This window comes from Hibiscus syriacus, unplaced genomic scaffold (genome assembly GCF_006381635.1).
Source record: "Hibiscus syriacus cultivar Baekdansim isolate YM2019G1 unplaced genomic scaffold, ASM638163v2 tig00112498_pilon, whole genome shotgun sequence".
In the NCBI taxonomy this organism is placed as follows: Eukaryota; Viridiplantae; Streptophyta; class Magnoliopsida; order Malvales; family Malvaceae; genus Hibiscus; species Hibiscus syriacus.
The window spans coordinates 1,391,627-1,417,907 of record NW_024063347.1 but is presented as its reverse complement, the minus strand read 5'-3'; the positions used below and the strand labels follow the sequence as shown (position 1 = coordinate 1,417,907).

General features: G+C 29.3%; 2 protein-coding genes across 5 annotated transcripts; one reads left to right on the top strand and one right to left on the bottom strand.

The window, feature by feature from the left end:
• Positions 1 to 1,157: 1,157 nt before the first annotated feature.
• Positions 1,158 to 3,600, top strand: LOC120180579. The gene is made up of 2 exons (XM_039185893.1): positions 1,158 to 1,301; positions 2,450 to 3,600. The coding sequence occupies exon 2, from the start codon at positions 2,463 to 2,465 to the stop codon at positions 3,372 to 3,374; it is 912 nt and encodes a 303-aa protein (XP_039041824.1). The 5' UTR covers positions 1,158 to 1,301; positions 2,450 to 2,462; the 3' UTR covers positions 3,375 to 3,600.
• Positions 3,601 to 9,972: 6,372 nt separating this feature from the next.
• On the bottom strand, positions 9,973 to 17,729 carry LOC120180585 (oxysterol-binding protein-related protein 1C-like). Of its 4 annotated transcripts, none has more exons than XM_039185896.1 (10): positions 16,820 to 17,729; positions 16,377 to 16,733; positions 14,730 to 14,829; positions 13,719 to 14,167; positions 13,269 to 13,424; positions 12,189 to 12,356; positions 11,973 to 12,113; positions 11,606 to 11,836; positions 11,102 to 11,215; positions 9,973 to 10,308 (listed from the first exon to the last, which is right to left on the bottom strand). In XM_039185896.1, the coding sequence occupies exons 1-10, from the start codon at positions 17,432 to 17,434 to the stop codon at positions 10,141 to 10,143; spliced, it is 2,499 nt and encodes an 832-aa protein (XP_039041827.1). In that variant the 5' UTR covers positions 17,435 to 17,729; the 3' UTR covers positions 9,973 to 10,140. The 4 variants fall into 4 exon arrangements, with proteins under 4 accessions (XP_039041827.1, XP_039041828.1, XP_039041830.1 ...); XM_039185897.1 differs by having other exon boundaries at positions 13,719 to 14,164; XM_039185899.1 differs by lacking the exons at positions 16,377 to 16,733; positions 16,820 to 17,729 and adding an exon at positions 15,945 to 16,149 and having other exon boundaries at positions 13,719 to 14,164.
• Positions 17,730 to 26,281: the final 8,552 nt, after the last annotated feature.

Below are 26,281 nucleotides of genomic sequence, written 5' to 3'. Positions count from 1 at the left end.
ACGTTGGCTTACAAAGATTTGATATGATCCAAAATGAGTTGTAATCAACTATATGAATCTATGTATAAAAAACATTGCATGTTAAGCTTTGAGCTTACTGACACTAACAATAAAAAATAAAACAATATATAAAATCACGCATTATCTAATCATGTACGGTAATCCACAATCTCACATCATCAATGTTCATATCAATTCTATCACGATGCATATTATATTTTCATTAATTCATTCTAGTTGATCTTCGTAGATGAGGTATACATGTAAATAGTATAACTCTAAAGGGTAATCAGTATAACCCGAAAAATGAATTATATAATGCATTATCCCTATAACTAGCAAATTATATCTAATATGATCTATTGATTTATGATGTCACATTTATCAAATAAATTATTAATCACATTATTAAGTATACTTGACTATCATATAGTCATCTCAAATTGTATAGTAAATTATAACTCATCAAATTCATACTTTATGAATTGACCTTATCATGACAACATACATATATACATAATCATAGCATAATAACTAGCCACAAGCCCTAATGAACATTTATTTAATAAGTACTCAAAATCATACTCAACTATAATTCAAATTATAAAATTCACCACAACCGGAAGCGCTTTCACCATTTCACTCTATCAACATGTTTTTGCCTTTAACCTTCGAAGAACTCTCTTGGATTTCTTCTTTGGTAACTTCAAATAATAAATATGTAACATATGTTACTAGAAATTCATATAGAAAATTCTAAATGTTTAAATTAACAAATGTCATGCTTGAATAACATGGAAGTCTCGTATTCCTTTAGGAACATCAAAATCTTAACTCATCTTAATCCTTCGTATTATTTTCATAATCGCCAAATCAATTTAAAATATTATAGAAATTAAATTGAAAGAATAGTGATCATTTTATAACTAAATCAAAAGTTTAATCGTAATTTTATAAATTTTAAAAATATAATAGCCAAACAAATTATTTCAACATAATTTATTGACTATTTGTGTAATTTAGCCAATCTTAAATGGCGTAGAAGTATCGACATAGTGGCGTTAAAGTTACCTCAAAGCCATTCATTGATCTGTTATATTTATAAATACATATAAAGGACAGGTGAAACAAGATTCCGCTCCTCTCTCCACAGAACCAGTAGCGGCAACGGCGGCGTAAAGGGAACCGCCTCTTTCCTACTCAAAAGCAATCTCATTCCGAAGACCAGCTTCATTTCTCTCCCTCCCGCGAAAACCTTTTTTTTTTCTCGAAAGATTTCAAATCGTCGCTAACATATCCAGGTACGCTAGCTTCAGGTTTCCCTTTTGATTGTCCCGCGTTCATTTCATTTGATTATCGATTTCGTACTCTCAATTTCGATTTTATTGTTTGCAAAGATGTTGCGTTGGCCTTTTAAATATATGCTTTCTCTGTCCCCTTTCTAAATATATATAATGCGATTCGATTAGCTTTCCACGCTTTTCCCTCCTTTAATTTTGTCTGGTTAGGAATTAATTAGCCTTACATGTATTTTTTTGGCATTAAGGAGAAAATGGTGATGCTTAATTCGTGTTATATATGTAAATAATGAATGCTAGTGAGTAATGATTATTAGAGGAGGGTCATAAACAAGATATCTTTTTCAAAAAATTTAGAGTTTTACTTTAGGTTTTTAATGCATAATAATGAGAAATGGTTAACTTGTTGCAGATGGTGCATTATGTACTCTACATTGATTATCGATCTTTCTGTTACTTAAACATATACAGTTTCAGTTTTTAGATATCAAGAATCTTACCATTGGAAAGAATAGCATGAATTCAATTCTTTTATCAGTTAACATGCCTTTTAATATTTTTAGATGTTTATTGGTTTCTGATTTTTCAGAATTGAATTCAATTCTTTATTGCCTTTTAAGTGAGTAATTTTTAGTATGTTAGCCTTTGTTAGTTTGGACTAGGGTGTGAGAGCCAAATACGTGTATGTTTGATTATTTTATAAAGTTTTTCCATGTATTTGGAGGGTCATATCCCTTTTCTGAGGAATTATGTCTGTATATGTATCAAAGGTATTAGATGCCAGAGATAGGTGCTTCAAAAGAAATGAAGAGTTAACGCATTGTGGATGTTAAGTGTCTTCTAAGAATATCCACCCATTCCTGATTCTGCCAATAAACTCTCCTTCCCTTGAGACATATCTACTTGTCTTAGGCTTTATCCTTATTGTACCCAAAACAAAACATAATTAATTTTTATTTTATGCTTTTAAGCCGGTAATTTCCCATTTGTAATGCATGAAAATTTTAATAGGCTCTTCCATCAGAAATATCAAACATTGAATTCTTTTTATCTTGTTGAAAGTGCTAGGCATATGTTAATATTGTATGTGCTTTATAAAATCGTGTATTATTACAACTAAGTGAACTCTTTGTATCTCTCCCCTGCTTTAGGTTTAGATTGCGAATGGCTAAAGTTAGCAAAGTCCAAAAGTCTGGTTCTCTTCATAAAAGAGTGAATTCTTATCTATTGCCCTCTTATCCTAAGAAGGCCGGCAAAGGTTCTCTAAAGGAAAAATGTTTGAAAACTTCGGGGAAGAAAGATTGGGAAGCTGCAAAATGTTTGGTTTGTTTGGAGTTCCCGCACAATGCTGTTCTCCTCCTTTGCTCGTCTTACGATAAGGGTTGCCGCCCTTACATGTGTGCGACTAGCAAGCGCTTTTCCAATTGTCTGAAGCAATACAAGAAAGCCTACACTAAAGTTGCTTCAGTTGACTCGATGGATAATTCAAGTATTATTTCTGGTGTGAGGAAGCCCATTGAAAATATTGAAGTTCCAGAGCTTCTATGCCCGCTCTGCCGGGGACAGGTTAAGGGCTGGACAGTGGTAGAACCTGTACGGAAATATCTCAACCGGAAAAAAAGGGCATGTATGCAGGACAAGTGCTCATTTGTTGGAACTTACAAAGAGCTTAAGAAACATGTCAGGGAAATGCACCCGCTAGCACGACCTCGAGAAGTGGATCCTGTGCTTGAAGAACAATGGAAAAAGCTGGAAAACGAGAGAGAGCAGAATGATGTGATCAGTACAATTATGTCGTCAATGCCAGGAGCAATGGTGTTGGGGGATTATGTGATTGATCCGGGTTATCATGGTATCTACAGAGATGAATATGATTCAGATGATTCTTTTGATGATTTTATTCATCTAGATTCATCCGTTCGCTTACGGGGTAGATTCATGGACTGTGACCTATTTGATGATGATGGCTTTGGGATGCGACATGCTTTCCGTGCTGTTTCCCCAGTAACCCGCACTTGGCCTACTCGCTTGTTGGGAACAGCGGGACTAAGACGAGGACGTAATAGAAGACGATAATTTCTGTGTCTGCCAATCACATGATGGAATTTATACTTTCGTATCAGGTAAAATGAACAGATCGTAGGAGAGTCCAACATCGGTATCATATGTTAGTTGTGGAGGCAAACTGAAGGTATTTTAGCTTTAAATTCCCTCCGTCATACGTAGCTGGTACCATTTCTTCCTTAAGCTGTCATTTGACGGCAGCAGACATTAGAACATTCTTTCTGAATTCTTTGCTTTAGACACTGGCTGGCAACATTTGCTCATACTGTAATTGGTGTCCCCTCTATTCTCCATGTTATGGGATAGAGAGGATAATCATTTGATACACTTCAGGTTTGACGTTCAGCTTGATTTTGATGGAACCTCTCTTTTAAACCTTGACCTTCATTCCAGATAATGATCGAAACACTCCAAGTCGTTCGATTAGGCTTGTTTACTCGATAAGAAATGAACTCATTTTTATGTTCAATTTTTTACTCCGACTATTTGTGCTTCAGCCTAAATTTGAGTTTGAATTGAAATTACAATACTAACTAGAAATAAAAACATCAATTAAATAGGCTCTTTTCGACCCAGATTTATAAAATAAAATCGGTGACTATAATTTGCAAAATTGTGCTGATGTTTATATAATTGAATATAAATAAATAAACCCTTTTCATCAAATTGTAATCTGGGGCAACTAAGGTGATTATAATTTGTAAAATTGTGTCCTACCGGGTTAGACCCTTGAACAAACCTAGTAGTAGGCGACATTTGGGATCATGGTGAAAGCAAATGAGACCAAAATCGTCAAAATGGTATGTTGGACCCCAATTTTAAGTGACAGTTGCAAGCAACGATGGTATGTTTGGTTTCAATATTTTGCCCCGAAAATCAATAAATTTCATTTAAGACACCCCCCACACAAAATGTTCACATCTTGTAGTCCACCTCATTTGCTTTCATGAATTACAAGCCATCCAAAGAAAAAACAGAACCAATCCCTTTCAATTTTCTGTTTTCCCATTGTTGCTTACTGTTTGTCTCTTAATGGATACCAACGCCATTCAACTGAACTCAGGTTGTAGTTTGATAATGTATCACGAGAAGTATATATATTAATAATAGAATTGACTTTGATACGAGTGGATGGAAATATGATTACCGTGACATTTTTATTTTTTTCAATGATGACATATTTTTTGAAATATTTTCAATGATGATGTTGCATTACCTTATTGGTGACAATCAGCTTCACCGTTAATTTGTTAATGGCGAGTGACCAAATAAAACCAAAAATTAAACATTACGTATGATTTTGGAGAAAAAAAATAGGTGACCAAAGAAAAATAAAAATGATTGTTGGAATACTAAACACTCAATTTACCTGGTTTTTAATATTAGCCTTAGATTTATACAATTCAAGTTCATTTTGCGGTGAACCATCCGAAAAGTTAGAAAGATATAAATGAGAAAGAGATTAAGAATCAGTGAAGATAGAAAATAAAAAAGAAAAAGAAGGGTGTTGTAGAGAAAGAAGAAACAAGATGGGAAATTTAGATTCTAGTTTCAATATTTAACGAGTTATTTTAAATTAGTATCTAATTGATTTTTTTCTTTTTGAAATATTGTTTTTTGTCTGGATTACATTTGATCATCATATTATTATCAAAACAAAATTAAAATGTAAACTTAAGTATGATTTTAAAACAAAAAATAATTAAATAATCAAAATAAAATAAAAATAAAATTTTAAATAATAAACGTATAGTTTACCTATCTTTTATTTATCGGACGACCAAAGAAATGTTTTTTATGGAACCCTAAATTCCATTTTTTATAGCCAATTTTTTTATTAATGTTGGAGGAAGGGAAGCATAGAAATGGTGACCATGTCAGCAAAGCAAAGCATCGTTTTAAAAATTAATTAATTAATTTTTGTGTACTTTTTTGAACGAACTCGCATGTCATGCATTTTATCCTTTAATAAACAATATTATCAACCATTAATCAAGTGATGAACTTAGGTCAATAGGTACTTCTCCTAACCTCTCCTTTCTTAGGTTCGATTTCCCTTTTCACATTTTAACTCTCAAGATTTCCCTTCAATCATTAAATTAATTTTTTTAATATGTACATCTAATTCAAGAATTGAATTTATTTATCTAAACTAAAATTAAGAATAAATTGATATGATATATAAATAAATAGAATCAGATATATAATTATATAAATATATTTAATTGTCTGGTTAGACGGCTAGTGATTTGATTGAAATAATTTTAATAATTTAGTGATTTAATTGATAAAATTAATAGTTTAGTAGTCAAAATATAAGCATTACAATAGTTCAGTGACTATATAGAAAGTTTACCCTGTTTTCTGTGTTAGCTTAACTCTAATCTGTCTGAAAATCCAAACCCTTTACGGCTTTCGAAAGATGGAACCATCGGCGTGAGTTGGCAAAGCAGTGGGATCCGGAGAAGTCTCCGCGCTTAAAGAATGATATTATCAGTTTTGTTATTATTTTTTTAATATTTTCAGTAAAAAAATTATCTAAAATATTATTATTTCTTTCGATTTTGTTATTATTAAACGTTTTATCAGTTTTGTTAACATATTCGATAAAATACTATTTAAAATATTATTTTTTTTCTACCAATTTTGTTATTATTAGATACTTTACAAGAAATATTAAAAAAATATTAATATTTTATATAAAAATATTAATAATTTAGATAATTTTTTTATCGAAAATATTAAAAAATAATAACTAAATATTTCCTTAATGGTATATTAAAGTTTTGAAACTTAACGTGGAATCCACATGAATCAGAATGATCAATTTTTACGACGTCGCTTTCTGGAAGTACGACGTGCAAGCCATGTCGCGTACTTTAACGCCACGTGTGACGGGAGACCTTGAGAAAGCAATTCAAACTTCTAAAGCAATTGAGTGTAACCAAGCAATTCAAACTTATAAACCGTTAACTAATTAAGTACTTAGGTTCCGCTAATTAATTATTTGAATATTACAAAAAATAGTGAAACTCTTAACATGAGTTGTAAATGAGTCGAGGGTTAACAAACCCATTGCTGTTTATCTTTAATTTATTTTGTACTTTCACTATTCTTTATTAAGTTATGAAATTATGTTTATTTTAAAATAATATACAATTATATCCATTCATTTACTATTCTTAAATATGTTCACGAACATTAACGTGAATATAGGGATGAATCAAGGACGGTGACTAATGACAATCGTCATCTAAAAAAAATTTAAATTAACATACATTTTAGATTTTAGATTTTTTTATGTATTTTCTATTGATAATATATTTTCGTCCTCTATAATTTTATAAGTTCACTTCTTAAAATTTTAAAAGTTCGTCCTCAATATAAGATGTTGTGTTCCTGCATGCATAAAAACATAATTAAATATATTTGTAAACAATTTAAAAAAGGTTCATGAATAATAAACAAACAAATTGTATAAAAAACATATTTTTTTACTTTTTTAGACATCAAATAATGGAATATACATTAATAATTATTTTACGAATAAAACACACATACATATTTTTAATTATCATTTGTAATAAAGATATAAACTTTAAATAAACAAACTAATAAATGAGTTAACAAACGAATTCGTTTGTTAACATAAACTATTTATACATACTTATGTTCAATTTTATTAATTTAAGAAAAAATAATACTTATTTATTTACTCTGATTGACGAATAATATAAAATCCCAAATAATTATAAAATCAGATCTTCGATTTTACAATTAAAATAATGATGAATGAATAGTAGAGATGGTCATAACATTAAACTGGCATCGTGTTGATCATAATCACAATGGAGTTTATTGAAACTTTCAGTTTCCATACTTTTTACAGAAATCAGAAACGTGAAAGCCTCATTTGATTTCGATGTGCATAAAAGTCAACTAATCTCTACGACTCCAGACCATCATTAGTGGCGAAATTTGAAAACTAAAAATGGAAGAAAACAAATGGAGAGGAAACCGGAAGCAAGTTTACTTCACGTTAGCTGATTAATTCAGATACAAAAATATTTATATTTAGAAAAATATAGTAAGAAATTTTAATTTTGAGCTGACAATATAAATGTAATAATTCTATTGTTTGACTTGATCTTTTTATAGCTTAAGTTTAATTAATTACACGTTCATTTCAATTTTATTTTGGCTAAGATTTATATGGTAAGTCAATAGTTTATTTTATATAGATTTTAAGGTAAATTATTTGAATAATTATAGTTTAGTGGTCAAACTAAAATTAATTTATAATTTAATGAAAACTCAAATAGTTAATATGTTTGCTTATTTATATCATATACCTCACTTATCCATATAAATACGAAGAATTTAAAATTTTTCAAATTTAACCTATACTTTTTACGAATGTTGGTATTTTTTTTTTTTAATCTTTGTGACATCAATTTATTTGTATATATGTTTTGCTTTTGTAATTCGTGAATTGTTAAGTATCATGAGATAAATACTCACTTATCCATTTAAATACGAAGAGAATTACATTAATCTCAGGACATGTTTATATTTAATATGTTTGTATTATTTGTTTCATGTTATATATGTGGAGTAGTGAGTGTTACTATTTTCTTAAATCTCAGGCTTTAAATTATTTATTCTTGTATATTGTGATTATGTTCGAGTCAGAATACTAACATCCTTACAAGGGAGTTTAAATTGATATCTTTCTTTAGTATAATACTTGTTTAGTTTATATTAGACATGTATTATTCTTAAGATGCTTAGTGATTTATATTTTTAAATTCACTTGATTTATTTTCAGTATTTTATATATAACTGTTTATGTATCTTCACATTTGTGAACCCTCTTTATATTATACACTTGCACGTTAATTCAGTTTTAATTATTCTTAAATTACTTAATTTAAGTGATGTTTTTGAAGTAATTTTTGTGATTTATTTTGGCCATTCGAATGTGACATTCTCAAATTCATCGATTATTTTGGGTTGAATTTGGGATGTTATAAAACTAATTACACTGATCAATTAGTTCTCTTACGATCATTAAAAAGCAAAAACTGACAACTAAATAATGAAAATAGTGGCATATAAAAATATATATAAAAAGAGAAACTCAATTTAATAACTCTAAAAAAATAAAAGTAAAAGATACTTATAAACATTATTCTCAACGCTAAATAATAAGCATCATCAACTAATATAATAATAAAACATAATAAATATCGACAAGTGACTTTATCACAATTCAAACGTGACATACATGAAATAATTACAAACATCTATTAATATAAGAGAATTAATATGAAAGTCTAGAGTAAGAATATAACAAGAAGATATATATATATATATATATCAAAGATTATATGTGTATTTTCAAAAATTCCAATAAATTCTATTGAGTAGTCTCAGAGGCTAAAAGGAATTTTAATATCCTTATAGAGAACAACATTCCCTTTAATCACTAAGTTACTTAATTTTATATTTTGGTATAATCACTGATTTCCAATATAATCGATTATTTTGAATTGGGTACTGTAGAGGCAAGGACAACCCTCCCAACCCAGTTTACTCCATTCGCAAACGCTAAGATTTAAATCTCTAACCTTACTTAAGAGATCCAATACCTTATCCTACTAGATCAACTAATTGTTGATTGTACTTAATTGTATTATTAATGTTACATTTGGTTATTTATTTATTAATATAAATAAAAAATTAATTATTACATGGATTTTAAAATGATTAATTTGCTTAGTTTCTTTATTGTGTCCAAAAATACTATAAAAAGTTAAAATGTTTATTTTAAAGAAAATTATATATATATAAACTTTTACACATATATGTTTATTTTAATACTACGTGTCTAGTTTAAAATTTTAACTCAAAGTTTAAAATCTAAGATTTAGGGTTTATAATTTAGAATTTAAAGTTTAAATTTTATGATTCAAATAAGTAAGATTGTGTAATTTACACAATTGTATGTAAAAAATTACTTTAATTACATGTTAAAAAGTATAATTCATTGTCAAATATGAAGAATAAATAAGTGTTCTCATAATTTCATAACTAACAGTAACTTTTCAAAAGATAAAATTACTATTTATTTTATTTACATTTAAGTTAAAAAAGTTATTTGAAATGCATATTTGATCTCAAAAGCTTATTGTTTTTCATTGCTTATCGATTTCAACTGCTTTGATTGAAATATATATATATATATATATATTCTAACATCAATAAATAGGCCTAAATGACTGAAAATTACAAGCAACACTTTTCAAACAACAATGAAGAGCTAGACCTAAATTACGTGACTAAAAATTACCAAGAAAAACCAATTTATTAATAACGCATGTAAACATTTTAGATTCATTTCGCAATTTGATTTCTTATAATAACAATCACCAAAACTTGTTTAAAGCTATCATTTTACTTGAGACTTTAGAAGTTTAATTTGGGGCAACCTCTTGTATAAGTATTTTTTACAATGAAAATTTTGCAACCATAACCAAGAGTTGTTGGTATTTGGGTCACACAAGTAACATTCACATCATCAAATATCCAACCGAGGCGCTACAGGATGGGGCAAAAGAAAACAATAATCTTCTATTATTATTATTTTGATGAACTTTTTAATCTAAACTTACATTGTTGTCGGGGCAACTCGGAGGTGATTTGGCCAAGTTGATGTGTGCCCCCTCACATCTGGTGAAAAAAATTGAAGAATCAACAAGGAAAAAAGACAAGTAATTTAGTCAAGGATGTGTTCAGAAGGGATTTGGCCAAAAATATCAGGGCATGAATCCCATTTCCCTTGATCTCTAGCCTCCCAATATCCACCAATATATTGATATGAACCACTGTTTTTATCCTTTGCAAACCACCTTGGCTTCCAACCTCTCTCTTGCATGTTCCGTGCCTGGTTCCGATCCAGAAAAATGTCCAATCAGACCATATACAACCGAGTATATGAGTTGAAATCCGACAAAACATATTTTCTAAATCCAGTTGCATAGTCAAAACTCAACTAAGTCTTAATCTTTGTTTGTCTGATATTGATGCAAACAAGTAAAAATTGATATCAGTGTTCAGGGAAAACTGTCTAAATGATGCTATAAACTTCCAAAATCTAACCGAGTATATGAGTCGAAATCCGACAAAACATTTGTTCTTTCATAGAATACATTATTTTGCTGCTTTAGTTTATATACAGCTCCATATTGTAAGATTTTAGAAGTCCTTATCAACATTTAGATGGTTTTTAATCAACACTGTTATCGGTGTTACTTGTTTGCAACAAAATCAAGTGCACAATTATTAAAATAATCAGTTTCATAGTACACAATCACACCGTACTTTTGACTATAATACAGTGACTGCTTACATATACTTTTAAACTGCTAAATCCTTTGAACATAAAGCAACCATGGATACAAAATTAGATTTCGATGAAAATCTCATTTGGTATTTGTTTTTGTCTTTTTTTAATACCTAACATTGATACTTTTTCACGCTGCTGCTCTACCTGCATATGCACCACTCACAGTTCATGCATTTACTACATTATTGGCATTTTCTGGTTAGTTTTAAAGAGCCTTGAAACGTTCGTGTAATTAAGCTTGATATGACAACCCGGACTCTCAAACTCTTCTATAGCCATTTTGCGTCCTCACACAGAGAACAACAATGCAGAAAAGAAAAATAAAACTTACCTGTCGTTGCCGCTGCTCCAACCGCAACTTCTCTGAATTTGCTTTTTCATACTCCCCATTTTCCAGATGCCTTTGATCAGGTCTCAGCCTTGAATCTGTAGGAGGCAACTTTTCCTACATGCATTGAGGAGATTAAAATCAATAACCTAATTATTGCTACCAATTCTGAGAATTGGTGTCTAGATGGTGCATTAGTATCACAATCCATTTAATTCTTATAGATTCAAGCAGATGCAAAATAATTCAATCTTCAGTGACAAAGAAGCTTCATTACCAAAAACCAAACTATTAGAACCTAGAAGCACCCATGGGAGATGTCTAACATTGTAATTAAGGATTTGTTAGATATATTTAATATATATGTATGTGTATATTAATATGTATATTATGCATGTAGATGAAATTACATAGTCCAGAATGGAATTTCACATCACCCATTTAATTAATGCATTTATTAGATGGCTGCCTAATTCATAATCCAATCAAAACTGTAATAACAATCACCTTCAGACCAGGAGTGAGCTCATTCAATGTGATGGCAAATTGTGTCAAGTTATATCTAGTGGGGTATTTAGAAGGCTTGCTCCGCTCCCAAAGCAAATGGGACTCTGCTGAAGAATCTTGTCCTTTTCCCTTTGCAGAACAATCTCCATTCACGTAATGCATGCTCTCATCCCATTTTCCAAATAATGTAGCCACTGTCTTTCCACTCCTATCTTGGACTACACCATGTACCTGAAGTGCAATAAAGTTTTATAAACTGATAAATGTCAAAGATGGTTAAACAGATGATAAAAGAATAAACATGATTCTACTGAAATGAGTTGATATATTCAGTAAATTGATTATTTTAAGGAAGATGAAAGATCACCTGGTGAGGATTTCTATCAATGATAGATTGCTCCTTAAATTTCAGCTTACATGAATATTCACAATTCCCCTCTATTCGCATAGTACCATAGTGATCACAGTACAACTTTCCCAGTATGAGATTGTATATTGATGTTGTCACCTGGCAAAGGATTTTAAAGTTGGTTACAACTAGCATACGTATACATATTTGTTCTTTTAAATTTTGGGGTTATACCTTACTCCACTTGAACACTTCTCCATCATCAAACTCCAATGTCAACTCACCAACAGGATCCAGCTGAATTGAGCGACCCCAAAACTTGCTCTTTAAATTGCTATCAGCCCAAAATTTCCATCCTGTACCCTGACAATGACATGCTACAATCATAGGATGATGACTGACCTGGCACAAGAAATGGAATAATTATCGGTAACTTCATAAGATCATATCAAAGCAGAAACAAGTAAATCAGTATAAAAAGAGAACTCCAGAAAAAATATACCACGCAGCACACTTTACTGTTCCAGGTACCCTAAATACTATAAAAGGGATATATAGAAACCAATTGATGTTGCCCACTTTATTAACACCTAAATTCATAAGTTACTGTTTAAGATTGTCAAGTAACTACACACGTTTTTCAAAATCTTTAGCACACACTCATGTTTCCCTTACCCAGTAATTCATTTATGATTGGTGACCAAACTATATCCTTTTTGGTGACGATTGGCTAAATGTGACTACTTCCTAACACCCTATATATATATGCTCTACTGTGGTTGCTCCAAACAAGGTTTTTGATGTAGCAAGTTTTTAGATGAGAATTAAGACGAAAATGAAAAAGGAATCAACAGAATAAGAAACAGGGAGAGGCAAGCTAAAAAGGGAAATCCACACTCTGCCTTTCTGTGAACCAAAGGATCAACAGTATACTACACATGCAGAGCTCATGCAGTACAGCAACTCTGACACCAGGCCTAGCAAACTTGTTTCAACTTCATATCTTTGTACTAACCAGGTAAAATGAACTCAATAAAACGTGGAAAGTCAAAATTAAGGACAATAGTTTTATGTTTGAGATATCCACCAAAAAAAGTAATTGGTAATTAAAAACCAACTGTATATGTATAATCAGTTGAATATTGAATTTGATAAAGTAAAACTATAGGTAGGCCAGGTGAACCAGGCCTATTCTTCCATCAAAGGTTTGACTTTTTAAGCAAGGTTGATAGTGTTTTAAATTTTGAATAATGATGTTGTGTGAATGCAGAAAAACAAAACATAAAAAAGGATAGACAATATCTCGAGACAAACCTTCTCTGAGAAGAAGCGTACGCCTTTATCTGGGAAGTCAGCCTCATATGTTTCCCCTAATAATGGATTGAAGGGTTTGCAAATTCTTCCTTCTGTTGAAGAATATCCAGACACAGCAAATGCAGCCACATTAAGAATTCTCATGAGGTTGTTCCCCTGAAAGTTTTTGAGGGGGAATTATGAGTTTCAGGGGGTCCAGAATGTCAAAGTTTATGAATGGAATGAACTGCTATAAGCATTGCAACTAGCCTTTTGCACAGTAAAGTACAAAATATGTACGAAAGAGAGAAATGACGGGGGGGGGGGAATTAGGTAAAGCCTCTGTGTATACAATTACTACATTAAAGAAAGACGTGATGTGATGATAGATAAAATAATGGCGTAGGAAATTTCATTTTGAAACCAATGCTCTGTTCTCTAAAATAAAATATTCGGAGTCCAAAGACTCACCCTTTTCCCCCATTCATATGCACGATCAAGCAGATATGAATATTCCAGATCCTCAAAACACTTTTGAAGAGAAGAAAGAGGCTCATTGAAGTAAACAGGAAGACAAACTTTTGTAAGGTCTTTCCCAATATTATCCTTGATCATAGACCAAAGACTTACACCTTTCTCCTTTTCAACTGGGTCAGGCAACTTTTTTCGCCTCTTAATGCAAGGAAAGTTACTTCCAACTGATTTGATGTAAGGATCGATGTCATCTTCAGAATCAGCAGCATTAGTATCTTCATCAGAAGAAGAAAAAGATGGTGTCCGGAGATCAGATCCATTGCTTTTGAAAGAACTCGATGATAGAAAGTCGCGAGTGTCAAAGAAAGTATGATCATCTTCATCAGTTTCTTCTTCTGCAGCATCAACTCTTTCATTATCATCATCCGAGTCAGTTACACTTCCTTCTGAGTAAGAATTCGAAGAAAGAGAAGGGGAAGAAAGTTAACCAAAGAAAGCAATGATATGAAAATATTTAAGTAATAACAATGATGTGAATGAACATGAATAAAAGAATGTCATAAGCAATTTCTATAACTAAGCAATCAGACCTATTACTATTTTTATAAGTGAGCTCCAGAACAGGACAAGCATGGGTTGTAGCAGAATGGTCATGTACTCTCCCTTAACAGAGGGGAGACCATAGATACCGTGACCAAACCTGCTCCTGCCTATCTGGCAGTCCATCTCTGTACTAAATGATGTATATAAAGGAATGAGAAATCCATAAGAAAAGGGGCAAAGAACAAAGAATAATAACTTCAAATTGATGGAAAGAAGATTAACCTAAAATGCAATAACAAAGATTATATACAAACCTCTAGTTAACAAGCATTATAAGTTCTCTACAAATAAGTACAGTGAATACTCAGGCACGCGAATAATAGAATTATTATCCAAAAAAAACAGTTGATCATAAATTAAGGAGCAACAGTTAATAATAAATAGTTTCAATATCTAAAATCTTACCACTAGACTTGTCTTGCCTTATCATAGAAGAAGCCCCCATATTATTCAACTTGTTTTGGCTCTCATCAACCACTGTATTCTCCAGATCAACCTTTTCTGTCTACAAAATAAAGTACAAACAGCAGTTTCTAAGGAGAAGAATACTAAAATAAGGATTAAAAACTTTGTTTCAGAAGTTACTCTTTAGAGATAACTAGATAAGAACACCATTATTGACAGAAAATAATAGCATCCACTTTAAAGATAAATATATAAATCAGAATTGCAGAAAAGACAATCACCTCAACATGCATGTTGCTGCAATATCAAAAGTCAACAATTTTCACTAGATGCAAAATACAATGAAACCCAACCAATTTAAGGTGTAGCATAAGCCACACAACTAGCAAGGCTCCTGAAATTTTAATGTTCACCTATATAACTTAATAACCCAAGGAAAAGTTACTTATATCTCAAAACATGCTCATGAATATACGAACTTCTTGCAGTGTTGTAACCCTCTTGACAGACAACTGCACTTCATCCACTTCAAACGCAAGATGCCTCACTATAGGTCATAAAACAACAGAATGTAGATGTAGCAAGAGGGGAAGGCTAGGACTCCTTGCAATGCGCCAATGTCATAACAAATTAGCAAGAGTCAAATTTTAGTAAAGAATTATCTAAAGGGCAAAGCTGACGTTAGTATGCTTCCAATAACATAAGTTGCATATTTCAACAACCAAGAAGGGCTCAACTATTTTCGAAAAAAAGAAAAGAAGAAGGGCTCAACTAAATCTTTTAATGAACAAGATGGTAGTGCAACTGAACCATAAAGAGAAAAGAAACAGTCTTTTACTGAAAAGAAAGGGCATACCTCTAAACAAGTACACTAGCAAGAGAGTTAGAAAGAAATTAGTACTTTGAGCATCAAATAAATTAAGCTACTTTGCATGTACATGTTGATATTCTAAAGGAAAAATCACATAAAAGGGACACTCCATAAAAGAGAAAACACACCCTACCAAACACCCAAAAATAGGCAATAAGAAACATGACAATTATACATTTTTTATGTGTACTAAATGCTACTTGGTCAAAAGAATGCTTGGTTATGATTAGAGTATATCAACTTCTAGTCAAGGGATTTTAAAGTTCTTCCAGTTTGAAGGAAAACTTCTCATTACTTAAAAGGCCAGACGCATCTAATTTGCTCCATCCAATCAAATAACCTACCAAAAATATCACTGATCCAACTACCAGCACAACTGCTACTGTCACAGCCATCAATGCCATCATCAAGATGACTACAAGCCCCACAACAAATGTATCACTGCTACTGACATTTATTTTATCTCGAATCAACCACAATACCACCAATGTTTTAGTAATTAAAACAGACTCCTCTCAACTTCTACATCAGAGCATTGGCAAGAGGCTTCAGAATTATAGCTTGCCTTAACAGGAATTAAGTAGGGAAACTAAAATTTCCCCCCTTCTCGGATAGAAATTCAACAATCACCAATCACAAAGATGCACAAATATATCCTAAAAAACATACCTTTCATAATTTCTACAGAGAAAAAAGGAAAAAGAAAAGGGAGTCGAGTCAATGTATTTGTTCTGAAACAATCAATCAGCATTGTTCATAATTTTAAAGACACATACCTCTAACTGACGCAGGGTGTCAATAAGAAGACTTTTTTTCTGTTTAAGCAACACCAGATGGTCCTGCAATGCCGAGAATTCACTCTTCATAATCTGTTCACTATCTTGGATAGCCAATTCGTTTACCTTTTCCTGCATCAGCCGTTGCCACAACTTCTCTGTTGAAACCGCCACACTGTCCATCGGAGCCATGAGCTCGCTATTTGACATCCTAGGGAACATATCTTTAACAGCCTGAAGCGCCTCCACCCAGGCAACCCGATCGTCCCGCGTCTCAGCTCGTAAATGAAGCCTCTTCGTTCCAGTGAAGATCGAGAATCTCTTATCATCTGATCTGCTTTCCCTTATTGAAGAAACCTGAGAAAAAATCAAGAATTCAACAATTGAAATTTTAAATTTGATATTTTCCCATTAATTCATTATTATTATTTCTTCATTTTAACCTTTAGGTGGACTTCACCAAAGGGTTTGCGACGGTTTAGGGGACGACGAGAAATGGAATTGCGATGGCGGGAGATAATACGGAGAGACTCTTCGCCTATAACTTTAGATCCTCTTTCCGTTTCTTGGCTAACAACGATCTTATCAGGTCCGTGGATTTTATAATATGATAAAACTCCGTCTTGCAAAACGAACCATCTCGGTTTCCAACCTTTCCCGTAATTCACCCATTTGTAAAGCACTCCCGATATTCCGTTCCCTACGATGTCGTTAATCTTCACATCCACTTGCGGCGGAGGAGCAGGTACAGGAGCCGAAGTTGGACCCGTGATAACCTCTCTTCCCGACAATGTCCCATTTCTCTGGTTCATCCGATTCAAATCCACGCTACTACTACGGCGATGTTGATTGTTCTGGCATAGTATTTGGACTGTGGACCGTTCCGAGTTGGATCTGAGGGAAGTAAGGGAAGAAGACGTGGTTGTTAAGGTCGTTGCAGGCGGAGGAGGCGGCATGGCGGCGATGACGTTGTCGGGTAAAGGTTGGAGCGGGGAATGATCCGATACGGTTGAAATACGACAAAAAGGATGCATATAATTAAAAAAAATTGTTTTCATCAATTGAATGAAAGAATTGGAAGATTCCGATAATGAAGACGGCTGCCATCAAGGCGGAGCACGGTGGTTTTAGTTAAAATTTTAATGGAACTGCTTTTCCCCTCCCTTGGATTGGCGTTTTCAAAAGATTTTGTTTTCTTTTCTGTAGAACAATTTGCGGGGACGGTTACAAAAATGAAAGACTACAGAAACCGGCGGCGTTTAGAGCAAAGAAATGGCCGTTGGGGTGGAGTTGGGCGGAGTCTCCCGTTCGAGACAAAAATACTCCGGTGAGGTTGAGTGTTTGGTTTGAGTAAGGACTCTCAATAACAACGCAACTTAAAGGAGCTAAAAATCAGACAAAATTAAATTTTATAATCTGTACATTCCTTCAATGTATTTATTATCGTTTTGTAATTAGATCTTTTTATATTTATTAAATTTTGTTGTATTCGTAACGACAATTTTACCAGAAAAAAGTTATATATGAAGTAGTATTTGAATTGAATATAGATTTTTAGTTTTGTACTTAAATATTTAATAATATATTTTAATTATTATATGATGCTAATAATAAAATATTTTATATTAAAATTTAAATATTTAAATAGAATAATTATAACATTTAATCAAATTTCTTAGGAAAAACCAACCACTACTTATCTCGTGCTTACCTAGTTTTAATATATATATATATATAATTATGATTCAAGGACATTTTCTTTTCATCTCATTTAGTTGACATTTTCAAAAACAAAATTATCTAAGTCATCATCTTAAAAAAAATACCCATCCTCATTTTATTAATTTAAATTACATTAACGTAAGATGTGAAACAAATATATATATAATTTTTATATTATACTAGTCAACTTTTTTTAAAATAATCAACTGAATAATAAAATAAAAATTACTTTAGTTGACGGGTTTATTTGGAATACAATGAAGATGGAGATTTTTTAATAGCAGATTAAGATGGTAGAGAAAATTATTATTTCAAAGAAATCAACGACATTTTAATAAAAGATAAAGATTAAGTCAATAAAATGATTCTTTGAAAGTTCCAACTAAACATTTATGTTAAGATGTAAATAAAACACTAAAATGTTTAATGATAGTTGTTGATTAATAATAAAATATAAATAATATCATTTGATTAAATTAAAATTTATAATTTGTATAAAAATTAATATAATTACAAGTTATTCTTATCTTTAAATATTTAGTTTAAAGTATTTTTAGAAAATAAGTCTAAACTAATACCGTGGATGAAACCTATCATTTTGTTTTAAATATAAGTAGTAACTTTAATGGAAAAAGAAAAAAACTTTGATTCTCTTCCAAAAATTATCATTTTATTTTAAAAATGTTTTTATGTAAAAAAAATTCTTCCCATTTCACATGTTTAATGCGTGAGATGATATTCTTTAAAAAATGTAAAATAATATAATATTGATATTTTGTTTTTAAAATAAAAAAAATGGAAATTTGAAAATAAAATATGAAATGGTTGTTGAGAAATTTAAATGATTAATTTTTTTTTTTAATTTTCAAGTTACTAGAAGGAATAGTCTAGTTTGACTGTGAGAAAGAGTAGTGAAAATAGCCAACAAGCAGTTAAAATTGGACAAGTGGAGAAAGAACAGAAGGACGCGTGGAAACAAATGATTGGTTTTGAAAGATTGACATGAAGTAAGCTGAAAGTAGGCTTTAGGGGAGAGAAAAAAAACAGATGGTTTGGCCGAAAAAACCAATATACTATTCAGTGATTGATGGTCCGATTTTCATCTCCCCGCTGCGTACTGTAAAAGTTTTACATGTTGACTATGAATTTATTCGGTGATTGACTGTAGAAATATTTTTAAAGATGGATATACATATTATTAATATATAAAATAATTATAGAATATATATAAATAAATTTTTATGGTATACACTATTAATAAAATGAATATAAAAAAATTAGATTTCAAGATGAATACGTGTTCATTTTGAATAATATTTGAGTCAACCATTGTCATTACACGATTTGTAATAATATGATAATTGAACGTTATTTTATACCTTATTGATTTTTTTAATTTTTTAAAAAGATTTATGTATTATTGATAAATAAAATAAAAATATTTATGTTTATAATATATATATTTTTAAAGTTTTTATAATGACATATGATTTATTTATCACTCAATTCGAATTAAATATCATACAAATTTATTATAATGAGACATTTTTAATCTAATTATGTGAATTAATTGTTTTAAATGTAATTAACTTTTAAAATGATATTATACTAAACTTATAAAAGTAGATAAATAGTTATTCAATTAGTTTATATTATTCGTAAATAAAAAATAATTTTAAATTAGTCTTCAATTATAATAATAATTTAAATTAAATATTAATTTGGTTAAAATATACGTAATAATTATATAGTTTAGTTTAATAATTAAACATTCGAACAATTTTACAGGATCTCTTGTTCGATTTGTCCTAATTACATTTTTGACATAATACAATTTAAATATATATTTTGATTAAAAATAATAAAATATTTACCTAATGCAATGATTGAATGTTGGACTTCTATACAAGAAATTCAATACTTGATTCCCCTTATCAATATATAAGCAACTGACACAGAAGAGTATATATCCATGTTGTTAAATTTTTAAAACTGATAATCAACATTGGAGAATATATAATTATAATCATGTTTTTTTAATAAAAAATGTAATTTGAATATTATTTAATTATACAAGATTAATAAAGATTATATATCTTAAGATGAACGATCTATAAATAATCAAAATACGAAAGATAAACTAAATTTCAGGTATACAAAATAGACCTAACCACCATGTATAGAACTTGGCATTCCTTCTTTGAACTTCATCTTACCCACGTGGCTCTTTCATTGCTTCCTGTTTTCTTTTTCAAAATAGAGTAGCTCTTATAATCCTCTCCCATTTATCTATCCCAAGAGCATTGACTCTCCTATTTTAAATATATATATATATATAGTATTTATATTATATTTTAACGAGTAAACTATTCGTTTAGTACCTATTAATTTTGTTCTGTTCTTGTCACCTAATTATTATTATTTTTAAATCATACATAACGTTATATTTTTGTTTTATTTTGGCCACTCGTCGTTAAAAAATTAACAGAACTACTGACGTATTATTTTTTAAAAGAAATTTCAATGATGGCATGTTCACCGTGATTTATCGTGGTAAGACGAATGCCTGTGATTTATAGTTGTTTATAGGGTAAGTTATTTGTTTCGTATTTCATTTACTTTATATGGTACATTTAGTTAAGTTTGACCATAATAATGTTTCAGTATTTCATTAAATTTAATGTCGCAACTTGTTTTTATTCTGATACCTATTATTAAATATAATCGTTAACCTAGTAAAAGTATAATATAACATGGTATAATAAAAAATTTAATCCTAAAATTTACATATTTTTTCAAATGGGTCTTAATTCTAAATAATTTTAAAAAATCTTTAATACTTCTGTTTAGTTAATGGTTAAATATAATGGTGAGATGCTAAAAAAAGAAACATTATATATAACTTGAAAAACCAGTTAGATAATTAAAATAAAAATGTTAGAATAAATAAAATATTAAAATAATACTTTATCATTGTTTATAGCGTATCATGTATTTTGTTGTTTCTCTAGTATTGTACATAAAATCGAAGATGGGAGATTTTTGTGTTTTCAACATTTTATTATATAAGGTACAAAAAGATGATACATGGGGAAGATATTATGTTTTAAAGAAATATTTTTATTGGAATTTTTAATAAAAATGAAATCAATAGTCATAATTTTTATTTATTTAATATAATATTCGTCAATGGCGGTCCAACCTAAATTATTCCTTCCCTTGGTTTGGTAATGTCGTCCACAACTGAACAAAATAATTGAATTAAATTGATTAATTATATTATGTTATAATCCGTTCCCGTAAAAGGAATTCTTCCCTACTAATGAGTAAAGTTATTTAAGAATCGAATTATTAATCTGATTTAATCTTAATATTCTTTTAACTTCCTAAAGCATGAGTTTACTGTTTAACCATATTACTATTATGGAAATAAAATTATATTCGATCAACTATAGTATAAAATGTTTTAAAATAATTTTTAAAGGGTACCGTACACTACACCCAAAATCACTTAAACCTTGTCAATTTAAAAAAAAATAGTTACAAACAAGTTACTCAATTAAATTATTACTACAAATCAATTCATTATTAAAATCGGAACATATTTAATATGATATAATATAGTAATATTTTAATCTTCACATTTTATACATGATATTAATTGCTTTAATACATAATAACAAAATAAATTTTACCTTTCATGTTTAAAAATCTTATCTATTTAAAATTGTGTGATACTGTAAAATTAAACAAGCTGGTAGAATCAAGACATTAATTGGATAATTATATTTTGTCATAAAGCAACAATATGTTATTGTTAAACCCTTATTATATCATAAAGGTAATAGAATATTTGTTGTGATTTATGAGACTCTATTAATCGACCGAAATATGCTAAAAAAATATGAATTAACTTTTTAAAATTTTTAGTATGGAAGCAATAGGAGATAGATAGTTTGCACAATAATTTATATAGTTGTTTGACTTTTCAACAAAGCCTATATCTACTACTCTAGCATCTACACTAAGTATTTCTAATAAATTCATTAATTTATTTTCATCTTTCAAAGATAAGGTATAACCATAATAACTCTTTTTTTTCAAATGTTAAATTAGAACCTCTTCCATTTTTTTTCAAAGTTTATTATGCATAAATAATAATATTTCTTCAGGTAGATGTTTACAAAGATTTAAGCTTAAAAGAATAAATATAAAGATTTTCAATGAGCTAATCACACTATATATAAGAAAAAAAAAATAAAGAATGACAACTTTTATCTCTTAATCTTTTAACTTGGATAGGTGTAGTAGCTTTCTTCAATTATTCTTGAATTGATTTTATTTGTTATAATGAGTTTCTAATCGTTTGGAGTAGGGGTATAAGCGAGCCGAGTCGAGTTCGAGTATTGTTGAGTTTGACTCGACTCAAAAACTCTGAAATGGAGCTCGACTCGAAAACTCGCGAGTTTAAAATTTTTAAGCTCGACTCGAACTTGAAATCTTGAACTGAAGCTCGTGAGCAGCTTGAAAAGTCTCGAAATGAAAAAAAAATCTTAAACTTAACAAGATTAAATCATCAAACTCAAACTCGAATCTGAATCTTAAATACATGAAAATCGTATTGTATTTTTTTAAAAAAATCAACACATAAATATTAATATTATTAATATTTTTCTAAAAAAATCTTAATATATTATATTTTCGAGCTGCTTACGAGCTTTTCAAGTCGAGTATCAAGTAGCTCGTTTCGGTTCGTTAAGAATTTGAGTCGAGCTCGAGTTTGAGTCGAGTCCATTCGATCCGAGTATTTAAGGAGTCTTGACCGAGTCAATCTCGAGTAACTCGCGATCTGTCTCGTCTTATCTACAACCTTAGTTTGGAGCGGTTGGAAATTAAATGGTATTTGTGTATTTTTTTAAAAAAAAATATTAGCATTAATGATGAGGTGAATGAAATGAATAGGTGGCTTGGCCGGTTTGCGACAACTATGTACTGCCAATGCATCATGTCTTTGACCAATCCTATTGTAAGGAAAAGGGGGAAATCCTAAGTAATAATGCCAGCTATTAATCTAATTTTTCTTGGCAAAAGTGCCAGATAATATTTATTTCCCTTTTCTCTCCATACAAATATAGAATAAATTGTTTTGAAAAATCATTTTATTTATACTTTTTAATTTCTTACATTTTATTATTTTTTTAAAACACACTTAAAAGTAATATTAAATTAATACTATTTTTAATTATTTATCAAAATTATATCTAATTATTTCACATAAGATAGAAATATATCTCATCAACTATATACTATGATATTATCTTTTTCTAATAAAATAATTAACTTTATTACAATTTCCGTTGCTAAGTTATAATTTTATTAAACAATTAATTTATTTACATCAAATCAAATTATAAACATTACATTTAACAAAATTTACATTAGTTCCAAAGTGTTTATTTTCTTTTGAAAACGAGAAGATTTTTCCTTATTTTTCACATTTCATATACATTTTCTCTCATATCATTAAAATATTACACCAATAAAATAAAAAAATATATATCGAGATTTAAGTGACTCATCTTTAACAGCATAGGAAATCCAGGAATGATTAATTTTTATATAAATGAAAAAGTATAACAATTAGGGATGACACTAGTTTGAAATTAACGAGTTTCGATCTGATTTAATTTTATTAGGTCGGATTTTTTATATATAAATTTGAGTTTAGGTTGGATAAGGTTTTTATAGAATAAGTTAAGAGCTCGTGTTTATGGTGAAAATATTCGACCTAACCTGAAAAAAATGTAAATATATCTTTTATATTTACGAACAGCTGTAATAAAACCCCTTTATATATTATTATTATTTTAATTAGACTCATATATTATTAAAAAAATATTTTTTTACAAATATATTTGCATCGGATCGAATCAAATCGAGTAAACCAAAAATTTGATTCAACTCAACTCATGTCCATCTCTAACAACAATATACTAATTTAAATAAAAATTAATAAAATATGTAAGAGCAAAAATGAATTTTGAAAAGGTTCATCTTTGTAAAATTAATGTTTATTTTCTTAATTAATGTCGGAGTTTTAGAGATATATTTTAAAATTATTTAAATTCTCTTTAAATGATAAACTAGTTTTAAACGTTGAAAACTAGTTTAATAAATATATCAATTAGGCATAAAATTATAAGAAAATAAATTAATCACACCACAAATTTCTTTTTAATATATTAAAGTAGAAATCATTTAAAGGATGCAGAGATCATAGATATTATCAAATTTTGGTAATTATATCAATGATGATTGCAATAATCATATTAACTACACAACATATTAACATTTTTAAATAGTTTGAATTATTATAAGATAATATTAATTTATAAAATATTTTAATAATTGATAATACATTTACACTTCACATACATAATTGTTTTTAAATTCAGATCTTTAAGGGTGAACAATATTTTTTCTAACCATTTAGATCACTCAATTGTTAAAAATTAAAATTTTATTAAATTTTTAAAAAGGTAATTTTATTTGAATAATTATATTCGGAAATAATTTTTCCAAAAAAAAGCAACCAGTACGTTTACCTAACAGCATGATTATGTTGAATATTTATTTTTTACTGATAAATCAAACTGTTTCATAATATAAATTTAGTATTAATGAAATTTATAATTAAAAGTATTAAAATTTCCAATTTAATATATTTAGAAATATTAAAATTTAATTCATTTTATAAAAGTCTGAAACATAAAGATTTACGACTTTAGCACTTGTATTTTTTTAATTCCATTTGCATATTGGTGTTACTGTTAGTAATAATGTAAATGTGAAAGGAACAACTTGATCGTATTGTTTATACTTCAAGATTGCGGGTTTTCCCCTTTTATTTTCTTTTTTTATAAATTAAATATTGATATTTAATTTATTAATCAGTTAATTCAATTCGTATTTTGCATAGGTTCATTATAAGAACAATCATTTCAATTCAGTTTACTCTATTAATAAATATCAAAATTTAAATTCTTAATATTACTTAAAAAATCTCTTGTTTTATCTGTTTAGATGAACGTATTGTTAGTTCTTTTCATTTGATTCTTAATTTTGGGACCACTAAGCGTGTGATTGTCAAAACAATGTTTGACTGATATTGCTCCTTTCTTTAACAGCTCACCATCTAAATGCTTCACTTTTTTTTCTTTCTTATGTTAATTTTTAAAATTAAATAATTTAAATATTCGTTTTTTTATTTTATTTTTGTTTTATATTCAAAATTCAAGATTATTTATTCTTATTATTTTTTCAAGGGTACAATATATCTTTTATAAAAATTAATTTTAAATTATTTTGTGTTATATATTATTCTTTTAAGAATGTCTTTATCTTTCAGTTTCATTTTACGATATTTTCTTTAATTTTCTATTATATTTATTAAACTAAATTTGTTTCAACCCTCGAATTTGGTCCTGCTGAGATGGGGTGTGTGTGTTGGGGGGGGGGGGTTAACTTAGAGACCATAATGGAAAAATATCAATTCAATTTTGAAGATCCATTGGAAGGTCGGATCTTGTTCTTGTGTTTGCAGAGTTACTAGCCATAAAAGAAGCGTGTTCAATGTTCTTTGCTTCGGATTGTAACGTGGCGGTTCAGTGGATTAAGAACTTTGATTTTAAGGAGTTATGTAGGTGTGGGGGTTCGCTCAGTCTGGTTGAAAGAGAAGGAAATTCGGTTGCCTACAAACTGGCAAAGAAAGGGATTAATACTAATAGGCAGATTGATTTGGCCCCTGAGATCATTAAGATAAAATATTATAAGAGATGAAGGCTTTCGGGTGAGTGTTGTTCGTTTCTTGGAGTTTTTATTTATGGAACGTCTTTGTTTTTAGCTGATATCATTTGTAACGATTGGTGGCATTTAATGTTTTCTTGTAAATTGTGAATGTTTTCTTATAATTATTTTTGGACTTAAAAAAATGAAATTTTATTAATCTGTTGATTATGCGAATTGTGCTTATTAAACTGTACGAATTATTAGTTGTTAAGTCGCTGAAGAATGATCCAATGTTTATTATAAAATAGAATGTAAGAATTATTTATCATTGGGTGTCCTTTAAAGCTCCAAATCAACAAAAGGCGCTATAAAAGTATCTATACATGTCAACGATT

Coding starts and splice junctions, on each gene's coding strand:
- LOC120180579 (XM_039185893.1), top strand. CDS start 2,463: ATGGCTAAAGTTAGCAAAGTCCAAAAGTCTGGTTCTCTTCATAAAAGA.
- LOC120180585 (XM_039185896.1), bottom strand. CDS start 17,434: ATGAAAACAATTTTTTTTAATTATATGCATCCTTTTTGTCGTATTTCA. Junction 14,830..16,376: donor ACACCCTGCGTCAGTTAGAG/GTATGTGTCTTT, acceptor TTTATTTTGTAG/ACAGAAAAGGTTGATCTGGA. Junction 11,216..11,605: donor AGCTCACTCCTGGTCTGAAG/GTGATTGTTATT, acceptor CAATGCATGTAG/GAAAAGTTGCCTCCTACAGA.